Raw genomic sequence first — 15357 nt, 5'->3', positions numbered from 1 at the left:
ATAATAGTATTTACAAAATATAGATTTTTTTAAATTAAAATTTTCATACAAATATATTGTATTTGATAATGTGACGTTTTCAACTTGCAAAGAGAAATTAGATAAGCTTTCGAAACAATGGAGAATAACGCTAAAGATTTAAGGTAGTGCCTGTCACTACCTTTTAAACACAGGCATTTAATCCTCTCAAGTTAAATATAGGACGTGATAGGTCTTATTCCAGTTTTGATTATTTTGAGAAGTGAATGTTTTATATGCATAAATGTGTGAACCTAAAAATGATTCTTTTTATATCCCCGTAAACGAAGCTTCGGGGGTATATAGTTTTTGTCGTGTCCGTCCGTCTGCCTGTTTGTCCGCAAAAACTTTAACCTTACCTATAACTTTTGATTTAGTGGAGCAATGACTTTCATATTTCACATGTGTATTTCTCGTGACAAGACCTTTCTTTGGGTACAACCAAATTTGACCTTTTGACCTTGATCTTGGAGTTTGACCCACTTTAACACAAAAAGTTTGAACTTTTACATGTACTTTGGCCATATCTTTTGAACAATAGACACCAGGACATTTATACTTGACATATGTATTCTTCTTTCAAAAACCTTTCACTGAATACCAAAACTTTAACCTTGACTTTAGAGATTTTTCATACCTATGAAAAAACTTTAACCTTGACTATAACTTTTGAACAATAAGGACTAGGGCTTTCATACATCACAAATGTAATCCTTGTGAAAAGATCTTTCATAGGATACCAAGAACCTTGACCCTTTGACCTTGACCTTGGAGTTTGACCTACTTTAAAAATACAACCTTGACCATAATTTTTGAAGGGTTAGGACTAGGGCATTCATACTTCACAAATTTAATCCTTGTGACAAGACCTTTCATTTGATATCAACAACCTTGACCCTTTCACCTTGATGTTTGACCTACTTTTTACAAACTTTGACCTTAGCCTTAACTTTTGAACAGTAAGGGCTAGAGCTTTCATACTTCCCATACGTATTCTTTGAGACAAGGCCATTCATTAGAAACCAACAACCTTGACCCTTTGACCTTGACCCGGAGTTTGTCCTATCTTATATAATGTTAACCTTGGTCATAACCCTGGAACAGGTGTATCTAGCGTTTTATATTTCGTATTTCTTGTGAAAAGGCCTACTTTTGGTACCAACATATTTGATCTGCATTTGAGAAAGCTTAACCTTCGCTATTTTGAAATACGGGGGCATCAGTGTTTCACAAACACATCTTGTTTCTTGCTTGAATTTAAAAAGAGAGAGAGAGAGAAAGAGAGGCTTTTTGGTTAAGATAGGGCTAAGTGGTGTATATATAAAATATTTTTGTTTTTTAAATAGTTGGACAAGTGGATAGGGAGAGGTATTATCCATCATTAGGGTAGAGGTTGCTTATGTGGCAGTTATTCCCTCAGTTTACATAGGACTAAATGAGATGGACCATATTCACCTAGCTTTGGATGCTGCATCTAAAATACTTCTTAAGATGAATTTCTATGCATTCTGTAGTAGGTCCTCAATCAATCTATTTAAAATTAGTTCTTCTATGGAATCCAGATAGGGCAATGAAGTTCATAACTGCACCATCGGCTTAAGGGCCGATGGTGTAATAATGCAATGGCACGATGACGGTGAAGCAATGGCGAAACAATGCGATACCGATGGTGCGATAGCACAATGAAAAAGATAGAAGTGAACATCGCTTCATCATCATCAAACTATCGAGCCATTGTCATCGTTTCATCATAGCATCGTAATCACATTGTCACACCATCGTCATCGCACTATACCTTCATCTATTAGTGCATCATTGCATTAAAGACTCAAACATCGATGGTGAGATGGTACACTGCATGGGGGGGGGGGGGGGGGGGGGGATTATCTATCTCCTGAAATGATGAAAACCTACCAGTATTTACAGAGTATACTGTATCTTCATTTCTAAAATTTTCATTTAGAGACATTGAAATATAAAAACTTTGAAAGCATACTTCTCTCTTTTAAAAATAAGAACATCTATGAAATATAAAATATTTATTTAGTTATGTTACTTATTAGCAAGCAAACATTTCAAAATGACAATAGATCCAGCAATAACAATTACACATGTTCTAAACGTGAAACAATTCCCTGAAATAAGATCAAAGTTTCATAACCCTCCCAACATAGGGGTGGTGATACTTTGGTAACAAATAAGACAAACTAACTGAGACAGTCTAACTAAATACAGGCTACTACTAATTCTAATACACTGTAATAAATGAGACAACTAAAATTTTCTATTACCTCTAGGTTTCTCTCTTAAAAAAACAAACCTTGTACCAACTTAAATTATAAATGATATCATATATCCTATTTGTTCTTTGGGGATGCTGTGTGCATATAAATATATATTATAAAATGGACTGAATTATAATAACATTTGGGTTAAATTAGGTCATTATGTCTGTTACAGTATCAGATCTGAGTTAACTAAAACACACAATAATTTGAAAAACAACACATTTCATTCAGAAGAAAATTGAATTCCCTAACTTTGTGAGTCTTAACAGAGAGGCAAGCTGATAAAATAAGTATTTTTTTATATTATGTATATAATGAGGAAAAATACAGAGACTTTACTTTTTTTTTTACATTTAAAATATGCTTAACATGGTGAGTAAAGGGAACTTGAAAATTTTGACTCTGTGCAACTCTTTCTTAAATTAATGTGTACATGATATATATATATCAAAAGAGACTATTCCCAGTAAAGTGGCAAAGTTATGATTCTGCACATAGTACTTTTGCAAATTTAGCACAATAAATTGTTTACATTTCTGGTAATTACAAATATAACAAACTAACAATTGACACAGTGGCCTCAAAGATCAACAACATACAGGTTATTTCCCTTGGTGAGATCAGCTACTATTTGTTCATGTTGACAATTATATAAAGGTTATCATGTAATACATTTTATGAGAATAAATTAAGGAAAACAATGATACACAGAATTACAAAATTATAAAATATAAACAAAGCAAAAAATCATACTTTACGAATATTACAAAGTATGAAGATTAACATAAGAATAATACAAAATGTGTATAAACTGAGACATGAGGGAATGTTATTAATACACAACACATTAAAATGACTGAGTGAAATATGAAAATGAAGCATAAATTTTTAATATCATTTAAACAAACATAAATACATGTACATATAACACAACAGACTATTTTCATTTTGAGTAATAGCTTTACAAAGGCACTGCCCGCTACCATATACACTGAAAAGCGGTGGATTATCTTTGTACATGTACATGTATCATAAATGGAACTTAGAAATGTACAGAAAAACTGAGAAAGTGCTTGTTGAACATTCCATTTTCAAGCTGCAAATTCCCCTATTTATTCAGAATTCTCTGTTAAGTATCACATCAAAATGAGCATAACAACAACAGAAATCATAAAAAATCCTATTACATTCAATGTCTATAAATGTTTATAATTTGAAATTGGTCCCCTGTACTAAAAATTAAATGCATGATTCATATTATCAGTTTACTGACCATCTGAGGACAAAACAATCAACTTCTATTTGGAAGACTTACACAAATGTTTAGGAATACTTTATTTCTGGTCATAGAATACAAATCTCAGTAAAACAGACTCTGTATTCAAAGTTAACAAGACAAACTTTGAACTAAAAGAAAAAAACCAATGTGTTGGCAGGACAAATGAGTTGTTTGCACCATTTATTTTCTGAGGGTGTCCACATTTACAACTGTAAAGCTTAGCTAACTGCACCATAGACATGTTTAAAGCTGCGGCAAAATTTCATCACAACCTTAGCAATTTAACAACAGAATAACAATTTACAATGTTTCCATTTTTAATGTACGATGACACTTTCCAACATGAAAAAATACTGGTTCCTTTCCAATGTAAACAATGAATAATTCTCCTTGGTTTGATCCTGTGTTTGTGAAATCATCATGAAGAACATTATCGCCATTTCTTTAAATCTTCCCAGACTTGAAATGTTGCACTGTACTTTCCTTCAAAGTCTTTAGAAGAGACTTAATTCACTGACATTATCAAAATATCAGCACTTTACATTTCCGACACAGTTTGTATGTAAGAGGATAGAACTTCTCTGTTGAGGCTAGATGAGTCTTTCAGACCCGGGACTTGTTACCTGACTTACTGCCAGGTCTACTCCAAATTCTCCCCGTTTTCATTGACGTCTGTTCCGGACTTGATGGCCCAGATTCCCACAGTGTGGTCACTATGGAAACAAAGCAAAATGAAATCAGAAAATGATTGAATTTAACATAAAGAAGAAAAATGTTCAATGAAATTGCCAAAATGTTGAAAAAAGAAATTATTAAAAATTATCCTTCATAAAAGATATTCTAAATGATTTTTAAATGTCTTTTGGAGCCACACACTACAAAAAATTAACTTGGAAGGTTTGGAAATGTACACAGGCTCAATAAAAAGTATAACTTTTATGTCTAGCCAGACTTTTATGTTTGATAATGTCATCTTGGGAAATGAATTGATTACAACTGTGAAGAATGCAAACTTTGAACTGCTCATAAAATAAATGCAAAAGACAGGGAAAAAAAGAGAATGATAAAAAAATTAAGTCATCCTGTTTAACATTACTCATTCCTTTATATTCATAGTACTGAAGTTAATATTGGACTTTAGACATATAGCATGCAGCTGTATAAATTTATTGACTGGGCTAAAAGGTAACATTCATTTTGTTGGACCCAAGAAAACTGTGTTAGGCCAATAAGCTGAAGACAAACAGCTTGTTTTGAGGGTCAGCAAAATGCATTCTACCCATGCAAGAACAGGGTCAATAAATCTTTTACCTTTCACTTTTTACAGGGACATATTGCACTGGCTATTATGTTTGCCATAGATGTAAACTTCAGCAGTAAACATTAGAAATGGCAGTATAGATTAATAAAGGAACAATTTTAAATGGTATAACAAAAGAAGTTATTTCCCTTTGCTTGTGGAGCATTGCATGCTTTGAATAAAAGAATGGTCAAATATAAAATTCACATGATTGTATTCTCCTGTACTGCCAGAATTTCACTTCAGTTTCACTGAAACACAGAGAATTTTACTTCACATTTTTGATTTCCATATAATAATAAATGACTTATTCCCACATCTCAATTAGGCTTCTGTTTTACCAAGATGCATTGAAATATGTGCAATATTAACCCATCCAATTGTACACTTTTCTCAAATGCATAAATATCCAAAAACACATGCACTGAAATGATTGAATTTACTATCAGACATCTCTTATTCAATGACATGAAAATGAATATTTCACAATCAAACATCTAGTACATATGTACTTACTTGGAGGCTGTGAAGATAGCAGAGGAGTTGGTTGCTATGGCGTTTATGGGACTACTGTGGGCCTTGATTTCTCCTAGCTGGTTACAGTTCTCTATATTCCATAGTTTGAGGTACCCCCCTCGACAACCACTGAACAGAATGTTGTTTCCTGGCATGAATTTCAGAGCACATATCCAGTCCTTGTGAGCAGAGTTCAGAGACTAAAAGTAACACAAAATATCAAGTAATAAAAACTGAAATCACAGGTATCATAAATTATAAGTCTAATTTAACTTTTCTCTTTTAGAGCACTTTTGTCCTGGCAGATCATCATATAGACAGCAAGAAAAAAGTCATTTTAGGGATTTTTTTTTTTTAAATATGAAAATTATTTGAGGATTATCAACACTTGGTAGAGACTTACATGTTTTAGCTGCTGTGTGGACAGGTCCCACTTCTTGATACACATATCCCTGGATCCACTAAACAGAGTATCCTCATGTATACATAATGCCTGGATACCGTCGTAGTGGGGAGGCTCTAGGTTATACTTTGGGGTCATTATACCCGCCCTCTCCTCTACCACCTCAAACATCTGAAACATACCAAGATATAACAGTAATGTAAGTTAACATCTTCATAGTTAAAGTTGAGTCCAGTTTGACTTACTTACATTTTCACAAAAAACAATATCTTTTAATATCTTTTATGTTAGGAGATACCTTGATGTAGTGGTCTTTGGATCCTGTCAGAACAATATCATTTGTCTCCCACCTGTCTACTGCTATAGCCATTACAGCGGCTTGATGACCACCATTCAATTTACCAATAGCACAAAAACTGTACAAGACAATCATTTATTACATGTATATTATTCAATAAATCATATACAATAGTGTTTATCAGCTATTCTAAGTCTAACACATTTAAAATTCAATTTAAGATTTATCCTTGAAAAAGAATTCAGATATTTCTGCTCTATAATTTGAAATACTGCCCTTTTCATAGAGTTTTGTTTTACCTCTTTAGGTCCCAGACTCTGACTACATTCCCAGCAGCACTGTATAGAGCTGTCCCGTCTTCATTTAATGCAATATCATTAATGTGATGCTCTCCTGGAGCCAGCTCAATCTGACGAGTGGATCCAAAGTTTACACAACCATCATGGGTTAATCCAGAGGAACTGCAAAATGTGAGACATTATTAGGATTTATACTTGTATGTGTTATAAACAACTTCTGATCCAGAGAGACGACTTTGCAACAGATGCATAAGCAGAAACACAATTCTGCTTTAAGTATCTTTTCCTGCATTTTTATAATCAGAACCCTAACACATAAATACATTACAAGACATTTGAGGTATGAATAAACTGTACACTGCAATTTTATTTAAACAAACAACAGAAACTAAGACATATGAATCAATATACCTGAGAGTTTTGATGCACTGTTTGGTTGAGCTCCGAGTGTCCCAGACACTGATGTAGGACTGAGACACAGTGAATAATAACTTAGACTGCGGGCAGTACCTCACACACACAACATTGTTAGGGTGACCTGTATAGGAGGCAACTTCTTTCCCTGTGTGGAGGTCCCAGGTTTTGGCAGTTCGGTCTGAAAAAAAATGAAATGGCTTAGTGCTTACTTGCTGTAAAACTTTTTTTATGATACTTTCATTCAGAGCTTCAAGAAATTAAGAAGGTTAAAGATTTCCTTAAATAATTCATGCAGTAAGAATTAATATTAGTTTTTTGAATTCCCTGCAGAAGAATATTTTTATTTTTATCTTAAATAGGTTATCAGAAACATTTCCTTGAATTTAAACTGATATAACTTAAGATTTTTAAGAATATCCCAAAATACCACCTGAATCAGAAAAAGCACAAAAAGCATCACTTGTTCTCACCTTTACTGCTGGTAAAAAGCAGGTCCTCGGTGGCATCCAGTGACAGCACAGCCTTACTGTGGCCCTCCGCTGTATGTGTACACACCACAGGGGCCGTCTTACTGGGGGGAACCTTCCCAGTGTTTGGAACAATCTGCCCTCTGTGATATAAAATTAGAATTGTTGGATTCTTGAGAGGTATACGACAGAAGAGTTGTAAAAGTATTCCTTTGTTTTTGTGTTATGAGAATTTTTGCAAGAGAATTTTTATGTATTATGCTTTTGTGTGAGTAGATGGGTTATGCAGTGACAAGCACCTGTCGCGTGAATGGATGACAAGCACCTATTGTGTGAGTGGATAGCTTACATAGTGACAAGCACCTGTTGTGTGAGTGGATAGCCTACATAGTGACAAGCACCTGTTGTGTGAGTGGATAGCTTGCATAGTGACAAGCACCTGTTGTGTGAGTGGATAGCTTACATAGTCACAAGTACCTGTTGTGTGAGTGGATAGCTTACATAGTGACAAGCACCTGTTGTGTGAATGGATGACAAGCACCTGTTGTGTGAGTGGATAGATTACATAGTGACAAGCACCTGTTGTGTGAGTGGATAGATTTGTAGTGACAAGCACTTGTTGTGTGAGATAGATTTGTAGTGACAAGCACCTGTTGTGTGAGTAGATGGGTGATGTAGTGACAAGCACCTGTTGTACCAGTGGATGGATGATGTAGTGACAAGCACCTGTTGTGTGAGTGGATGGGTTATGCAGTGACAAGCACCTGTTGTGTGAATGGATGACAAGCACCTGTTGTGTGAGTGGATGACAAGCACCTGTTGTGTGAGTGGATAGCTTACATAGTGACAAGCACCTGTTGTGTGAGTGGATAGCTTACATAGTGACAAGCACCTGTTGTGTGAGCAGATAGATTTGTAGTGACAAGCACCTGTTGTGTGAGTAGAAGGATTTGTAGCGACAAGCACCTGTTGTGTGAGTGGATAGATTTGTAGTGATAAGCACCTGTTGTGCGAGTGGATAGATTTGTAGTGATAAGCACCTGTTGTGTGAGTGGGTGGGTTATGCAGTGACAAGCACCTGTTGTGTGAGTGGATGGTTGTGTGTGAGAGATCAGGTCATCTAGCAAGTACCTGTTGTGTGAATTTGGTTGAGAAGTGATGAGAAGTTGCTGTCCAAGAAAGTGATTATTTTATCCTAGTTCTTTTTTGCATGACTGAATGATATTTCAATGAAAAGTTCATTTTTTGGAGAGAAAGTTTTTGACAGTCAATTCATTAGCAACTGTGATAATACAGATTATTTTCTTAATTGTGCAATCACTGAGTTATGTACAATAACAGTACATTACCTGTTTGGTGGTTGTAGAGTTGGTGGCTTGGTATTGCTGGTAAGCCTGGAGAACACATTGTCATCTGTGGGTCGGTCTCTGGCCCGCCGAGACAGTGTGGGGGAGGAGGGAGGGGTGGTATCAGAGGAGGTAGCGTCTCTGTAAAATAGGAATAGTAAACATTGCATAACAGCTAAAAATAGATACCAGTTACAAATCATATTTTGAAAACAATAAACCCACAAAATAAGGAGTTGATTTGGGGTATTTGAAAGATTACATCTACAAAACACAAAGTTTTGAAATGTTATGGACTATTTTAACATAAAAAATCTCACAAACACAAAAAACAATAACCTTATTATTCTGGATTTTGAGGATCAATAAAATTTTGTGATATGGTTCCCATATCTAGTCATCGTTTTTTTTATTGTGGAGGTAAAAATTAAATCATCTGTTTTGACATGTGTAAAAGATATATGAAATATTTATAAAAACATTTCATGTCAAATATTTTGTACCATAATCTATAACAGAAAAAGATTGCCATTGACACAATAACACATAGCTTTAGATATCAAAAAGTATGACAAAATTGGCCACATACTCAGATAAAGCCCACTTCAGCGCCGAGATAACGAGAGATGAAATTATGATTGAAGAACAAAACAAATTGCTTAATCGGCCCAGAAATCAATGTCTTGTAAATCACAAGGTGGTTATTTTTGCCACCACTTCAGATTGCCGCTAACAAGAACTGTATCGTAATCAGCATCTCCTCAGGAACCCCGGATAGCAGCCATTGAAGAACAATTACTCCAATCCCTTGCCCCATTACAAGTACTTGAGGACTTCTCAAAAGAGGTATTTACAGGCCAAAATGTAATTAGAGGAATCTATTGAGAACACAAAACAGCAGGAGTTGTTAAACAGTTTGTTTTCTTAAATTGTTATGTTTTATCATGAATATTTTTTTCTGTTTTCCCCCTATTTTGTCCCTAAATCTAATCAGAAAATAAAACAGTCATGGACCAACAGTTAACACAGAACAGGCAAGTACTCTCATAGAAAACTTTTCTTGTGTTTAACTTTTGATAGGTATCTTGTTTTCAAAATCATGGATTATTAAAAATAAATATATAAATAAATAATATAGTTTCTTTTTTAAATTCCGAGACATATACTAGTATAACAAAATTGACCTGTAGAACAAAATAAAATTGAAAATTAGAACAATTTCAGAGTTTGTTTCCGTAAATGTATGACAAGAAAGTTGTTTCTATGTGACCCTAGAAATTGGGATGTGGGTGGGTGTAAGTACTTAAAATTCACTGACATTATTCCAAATACTTATAAATATTCAATTCTCGCTGCATACTAACAAATGGCATATCAATAAAATTGTAAAACTTTTTAAAAACAAAATGCTTAGTAGGATGGTTAAGTTTTATAGATTACGGTATTCAAATTGATGTAAAGTGTGGGCCCATACAATGAGGATTATCTTGCTTGTTGATCTTCTCAAATTTCATTAATTTTACAAAGAAAATGAATGCCACTTTTTTTGGACTGAAAATTAAATAAAATCTGTTACTGTTAAAAATAAAACTGAATTTTCATTGACTAATTTGAAATAGCCTAAAAATTTATTTTGCTCTAGGTTTTAAAATAACAATCAACAGTGAATTCTTACTAGTGATTCTTTTGTGTCAATTTGTTTAACTATAACCACTTCTTTATACTGTGTCCCATGAATCTATATTAGGTAGTTCTTGTCAGTAGATACGTACTGTATACAGCCTACTCCGGATATATTGAAATTCAGGGGACCAGGCAAATTATTTCAATATATCTGTAATTCAATTTAAGTAAAATCGTGAAGCCACCATTATTCACAGTTTCATCCCAATCTAAAAAAAGAAGATCAAACCGGAACAAATTAATTCGGTCATCATTTATCTAAAATATTGAACAGATTACATGGAACATTAATCTTTTATATAAAATTATTTCTTTCTATTTTATTGAGAAGACAATATTCAACCTCATTATAAAATTCCCAATCACATTCTTTTGGGTTTTGGAGAAAAATCATCGGACCCCAACCAGTCAATTTACTGCTGAACGCTACTTGTTTATTATCGTAAGTGTACTTGAGTTAATCCCAAAATTCTTAGCTTTTCGAATTCAGGCATATCAATTTCCTATTTAGTCTCAAAGTTCAAGTTTTTCTATTTCTATGGGGTTCCTTTATTTTTTTTTTTTTAGCCTCCTTATGTCTGTATGCATGAAAATGAAAAAAAAATTGAATAATTTTATTTTGTAAAAGCAATATTAAAAGACGAAAAGTGAATACCTCAATACAGCAGATTTCAATATAACCATTATTTTAATGCAAAGAATATGAGAGGCTAAAACTTGGGATTAATTTTTATTTCAAAATAAGCGACTTCAATATAAGTGGAGTTAGCTGTATACTTAATGTACAGATTTTTGTATCAGGTACCCATTGTCTGCTGTGGAACATGAAGGACATAGCCTCTTCAAGATAAAACAAAGCTTAAGAACTGTATATTGTACATAATTCAAGCAAATTACAATATATTGGATTTTAAATTTCTTTTAAATGCTTTGATAGTTAACACATTCTTTTTTTTCTAAAGTTAATTTAACAGTGACTTTGAAGCTGTCAATAAATAAACAAAATGGACAACGCCCCACTAAATTTACAATTCTATCGCAGGAACAAATCTCTAAGCTTCAACTACATTCAATGGAATCTTCCACATGGAATACCTTTGTTTATTTGTCTAGACTAAAACAATGGCTACACCAAATGACATCAAATCATTTTAGTAATGAACTCATTGACTGTGAATTTTAATTATACTTCAGTTAATGTGCTTTACTGTCATTTTTGTAAATTTTCAATAATAAAAGCTTTGATTTTCAAAGATAAGACTCTGAAAGTCAAGACCACACAAAAGCTAACAATAAAATAGTTTCACTTTTCAATTTACATTGTGACTAAATTACTCACTGGAAAATTTTTCCATATATTGCAATCTTAAGTTAATCAAACTTCATGACAGTTAATATTTCATTTATAAATTTTTGAACTTAGAAAGAAGTGTTCTCTTTATTATTGCTTCATCTAATTTTGAAGGAAAATTTGTTTACTCTTCCAAATTAAAGTAAGTGACATAAATATTTGGTGAGTGGGGGTTGAGACTGTTTTATAAAAAGAGACTATTTGGTAATTTAGAGAACAAATCTTTTTTTAAAATTAAAAAATGAATGGATTTCTATTCTGAATCTAATCATGCAATTATATCATATTTATATACTTCCTTCTTGTTTAATTTTGACTGAAAAGGGGAGGGGACTAGAAACAAGGATCAATTAAAAATTTAATATTAAATATTTCTAGTTAATTTTTAGCTACCAGTATCTGAAATTAATCTTTTTAAAAAGATCTGTTTAAAATAAAAAAGGGGGGGGGGGATTAATAAGTCACTTTAAACTTATTTTTTGTATAAATTATATATATACATATTTTTTTGAAAAGCACAACATCCCCATCTTATCAGGTAAAGAAGTCCACTGAGTACATAAAGGAAGAGAGACGGTCCTCCAACAGAAACATGACATTACCCGACTGTCTCAATGAGGCCCGTCTGGGTACAGCTGAACTTATGTCTAGACACAAGGAGGAGGGGGCTGTTTTTACATCCAAATCAAAGACAAGTCGCAGGTAAGCAGATTTTTTATACTCGTAGTGAGATGTGTCTATATATGTAGCATATAAGTGCTTTCTCCTTTGCAAAAATTTTTGAATTTTTTTCTCTCTCACTAAACCAAGAAAAAAATTGCAAACTATCTGAAAGGTAAAATGAAAATTGGTCTTGTGTGGCTTACATACAGTGAAACCTTTTTATTTTGAACTCATGCAGTGGGACCTAAGAAAAAGATTGTGGTATCCAGACTTGAGTTTAAAATACACAAAAAGTAATTGGGACTTAAAAATCACTTTGACACTTATCCATGGTATCTGAGAAATCAATGTTCAATATATACTCAAGTTCAACTATGGGTATATCAATTTCTATCTAGTAAGAAGGTTCTAACCCAAACCATTGTAAATATCAATGCAATTTTTACATAAGGACATGGTACATTTTGACCCTGTAACCCATTCAAGTTTTTTTCTTCATCAGACCAACTCCTTGTTTAAATATGAATATGCAAACTCAAAATTTTAATTTCCTGTTATTGAATGAAACACTAATAAATTATTACAATTTTATTAAAAGAAAAGAAGCCCTTTGACCCCATAGACAATCTAAACCAACCTCTTCATTAGACACAATCATGGTACAAAATAAAACTCTCTATTTCAATCTTTTCCTATAAGAGTGGGATATATGATAAAACATGTGGGTACTGAATAACCTCATACCTCTCCCCACCCCCTTACCCCAAATTTAAATGAACGTATAAAAAAAATCATTTAATTACTTTTCTTAATTTCAACGATGATTCAGGGATTTGTAGGAAATGGAAATGATAAATGGATTTTGCTTTTCAACAATTTCAGAAGGTGGAAAGAAGTTGTTTTTATTGAATATAAGTATAGTTACTTTTATTACTTGAACAAAACACTGTACTCAATGAATCTTCAAGATTTGTCAATGTCCTTTGAAGTATTAGCTGGCAAGATAGAAACCTTTTGCCCTGAGGTAAATCTTTTCATCTCAAACATGAGCAATTCAAAAATACAAGACTTCTCTAATAAAACAAACATTATTTCCTATACAAAGTCTTAAGACCCCTTCTACAAAATATCAAACTGAAATCACTAATCACTAATCCTAAGCTATTCACATAATGAATTTCAATGATAAAGTTTGAAGTAATAACCAAAGAAATATCAACATGAAGGTTGAGATTCATTGTGTAAGAGGAAGCCCGAAGAGGAGACTTCTATATATAATAAATATCTTTTTGATAAGAACCTTTTGACGTAAGGTAGCCAGGTCGATAAACAATGTACCTGCCTAGCTCCCTACACAGGTGACAATAAAACCAGCACTTTGGGGCATTTCTTAAATCCCTCCGACATCCGAACATAAGACTTAAAAAGGCAATATTAATGCTTTCATAATTCAATTTGCTGTCTTGGAGAAAAAAAGAAATCGATAGTAATAATTCAAAAATCAAAATTGCTCAGATTTGATTCAGTTTGTTTAACAGACAAAAAAAACCAATATAGGATGTATGGTCAATATTGAATCCATGCGTCAAAGCCGTATAATGAAAGTCCCATGTTTTGGTGATCAAAAGGGAGTTAAGAAAATCGGGCCAGGGACTGAATTAGCTACTTGAAAAATACTTGGGCTGCTAGCTGTCAAATTTTATTGACATTTAGCACTTTATCTTGCTTCTGTGTAAGACAAAGTAGAAATACAGGAAGCATTTATTTTCAAGAATCAAACAAAATCAGCCGTGTTGGCAATCAATTAACTTCATTTTGGAGTCTGCTATTTGCATTCTGTTAAACCTAAATGGGAACCTTGTAATATGGTAAGTTGAGTTATAATTATGTTGCTAATAGGTAAATTTTTACATAATTGGTAATTTTTTTTATCAAGTATTTTTCTTTCTTTAATATGCCTCCCTTTTTAAAAATAATTTTTATCTTACAAAAAATTTTTAATTTGATTTTTGTTCTCTAAAAAAACACATTATAGTTTTTTGTGAATATTAAGTAAGAATTTGTTTACACTTGAACTGTTTCATCCTCAAATATTTGCCACTCAGGATATCAGTAACTACACCCATCCTCAATGTTTTATTTAATGATTTTTATCTTGTTTACAAAGCCGAAAATTGAATGAAATAGCACTGATGTTATCTTTCTGTAAAATCATAAGCTTAAAGCCATCACCCATAGAATTCTGCTAATCCAAACCATCAAAAATCAATTAAAGATCAATCTGTTTTGAGTAAAAAATATAAAAACATCATCAATCCATTATGTATCTGGTTTGCTTTGGGTGGCACAAACATGTAAACAGGCAGCGACTTTGTATAGGATTTAAATCGATTCATTCTCATTTAAATGATCGATGCACGTCAAGAAAATTTTGTCACTTTGAACAAAATATAAACAGACCTTAGACATAATCAAGTGAATAGCAGGATTCTTTGAATTATTAGAGGTATGATCTTTTTAATTATTAATTATATAAGGGGGTAATAGAATCTTTGAAATTAAATAAGAGAATTACTTTCATCAATATATTTTTTTTAGAAATATGAATAACATACGTAACAAATTATTATAGCACTCCTGCTATCATCCTCTTTGACGTAATCCTTATAATTAAGTTCGGAAGATTAATACCTGTAAAATTCACTGACCTCTAAATAGGTTTAAAAAATCTTAATAAAAATCATATTCAACACCATTATATTATAACAGGGGATTAAACTGCAATTTTTTCTTGATTTGGTAGGTCATAATTTGTGCAAGGGATTACTAAGCTATCCAATGAGCCGGCAAATCTTTTAAGACATTTAAAGATTTCTTTCAAAAATTTATTCTAGAAAGAGATTCTCTCTACTTCAGACTTCAATATTTTCTATGAAGTGAAGATAAAAACAATTTTTTTATCAAAATTACTTTGCAGGGTTGTTTTTATCCGACACACCATGTACGGCAATTTCCTGCAACGGTCCACT

At 32.8% G+C, this 15357-nt stretch overlaps 1 protein-coding gene across 8 annotated transcripts in view; it reads right to left on the bottom strand.

Moving 5' to 3' along the window:
• Positions 1-2042: 2042 nt before the first annotated feature.
• Positions 2043-15357, bottom strand: part of LOC134232423 (kinesin-like protein KIF21A) — a 51236-nt gene continuing 37921 nt past the window's right edge. For 7 of the 8 annotated variants that reach the window (XM_062714377.1, XM_062714370.1, XM_062714372.1 and 4 more), the window contains 9 exons: positions 8635-8772; positions 7289-7428; positions 6813-6996; positions 6402-6563; positions 6103-6220; positions 5805-5975; positions 5402-5601; positions 5093-5136; positions 2043-4298 (listed from right to left, as the gene is read on the bottom strand). In XM_062714377.1, coding sequence (XP_062570361.1) covers positions 4189-4298; positions 5093-5136; positions 5402-5601; positions 5805-5975; positions 6103-6220; positions 6402-6563; positions 6813-6996; positions 7289-7428; positions 8635-8772 — 1267 coding nt within the window. In that variant the 3' untranslated portion in view covers positions 2043-4188. The remainder of the gene's footprint in view (positions 4299-5092; positions 5137-5401; positions 5602-5804; positions 5976-6102; positions 6221-6401; positions 6564-6812; positions 6997-7288; positions 7429-8634; positions 8773-15357) is intronic. The other variant, XM_062714376.1, reaches the window with a different exon arrangement.

Source organism: Saccostrea cucullata, unplaced genomic scaffold (assembly GCF_032062105.1).
Source record: "Saccostrea cucullata isolate Sc308-1 unplaced genomic scaffold, CSIRO_AGI_Scuc_v1 ctg21, whole genome shotgun sequence".
Taxonomy (NCBI): Eukaryota; Metazoa; Mollusca; class Bivalvia; order Ostreida; family Ostreidae; genus Saccostrea; species Saccostrea cuccullata.
The sequence above is the reverse complement of the archived record's forward strand: the minus strand, read 5'-3'. Positions and strand labels throughout refer to the sequence as shown.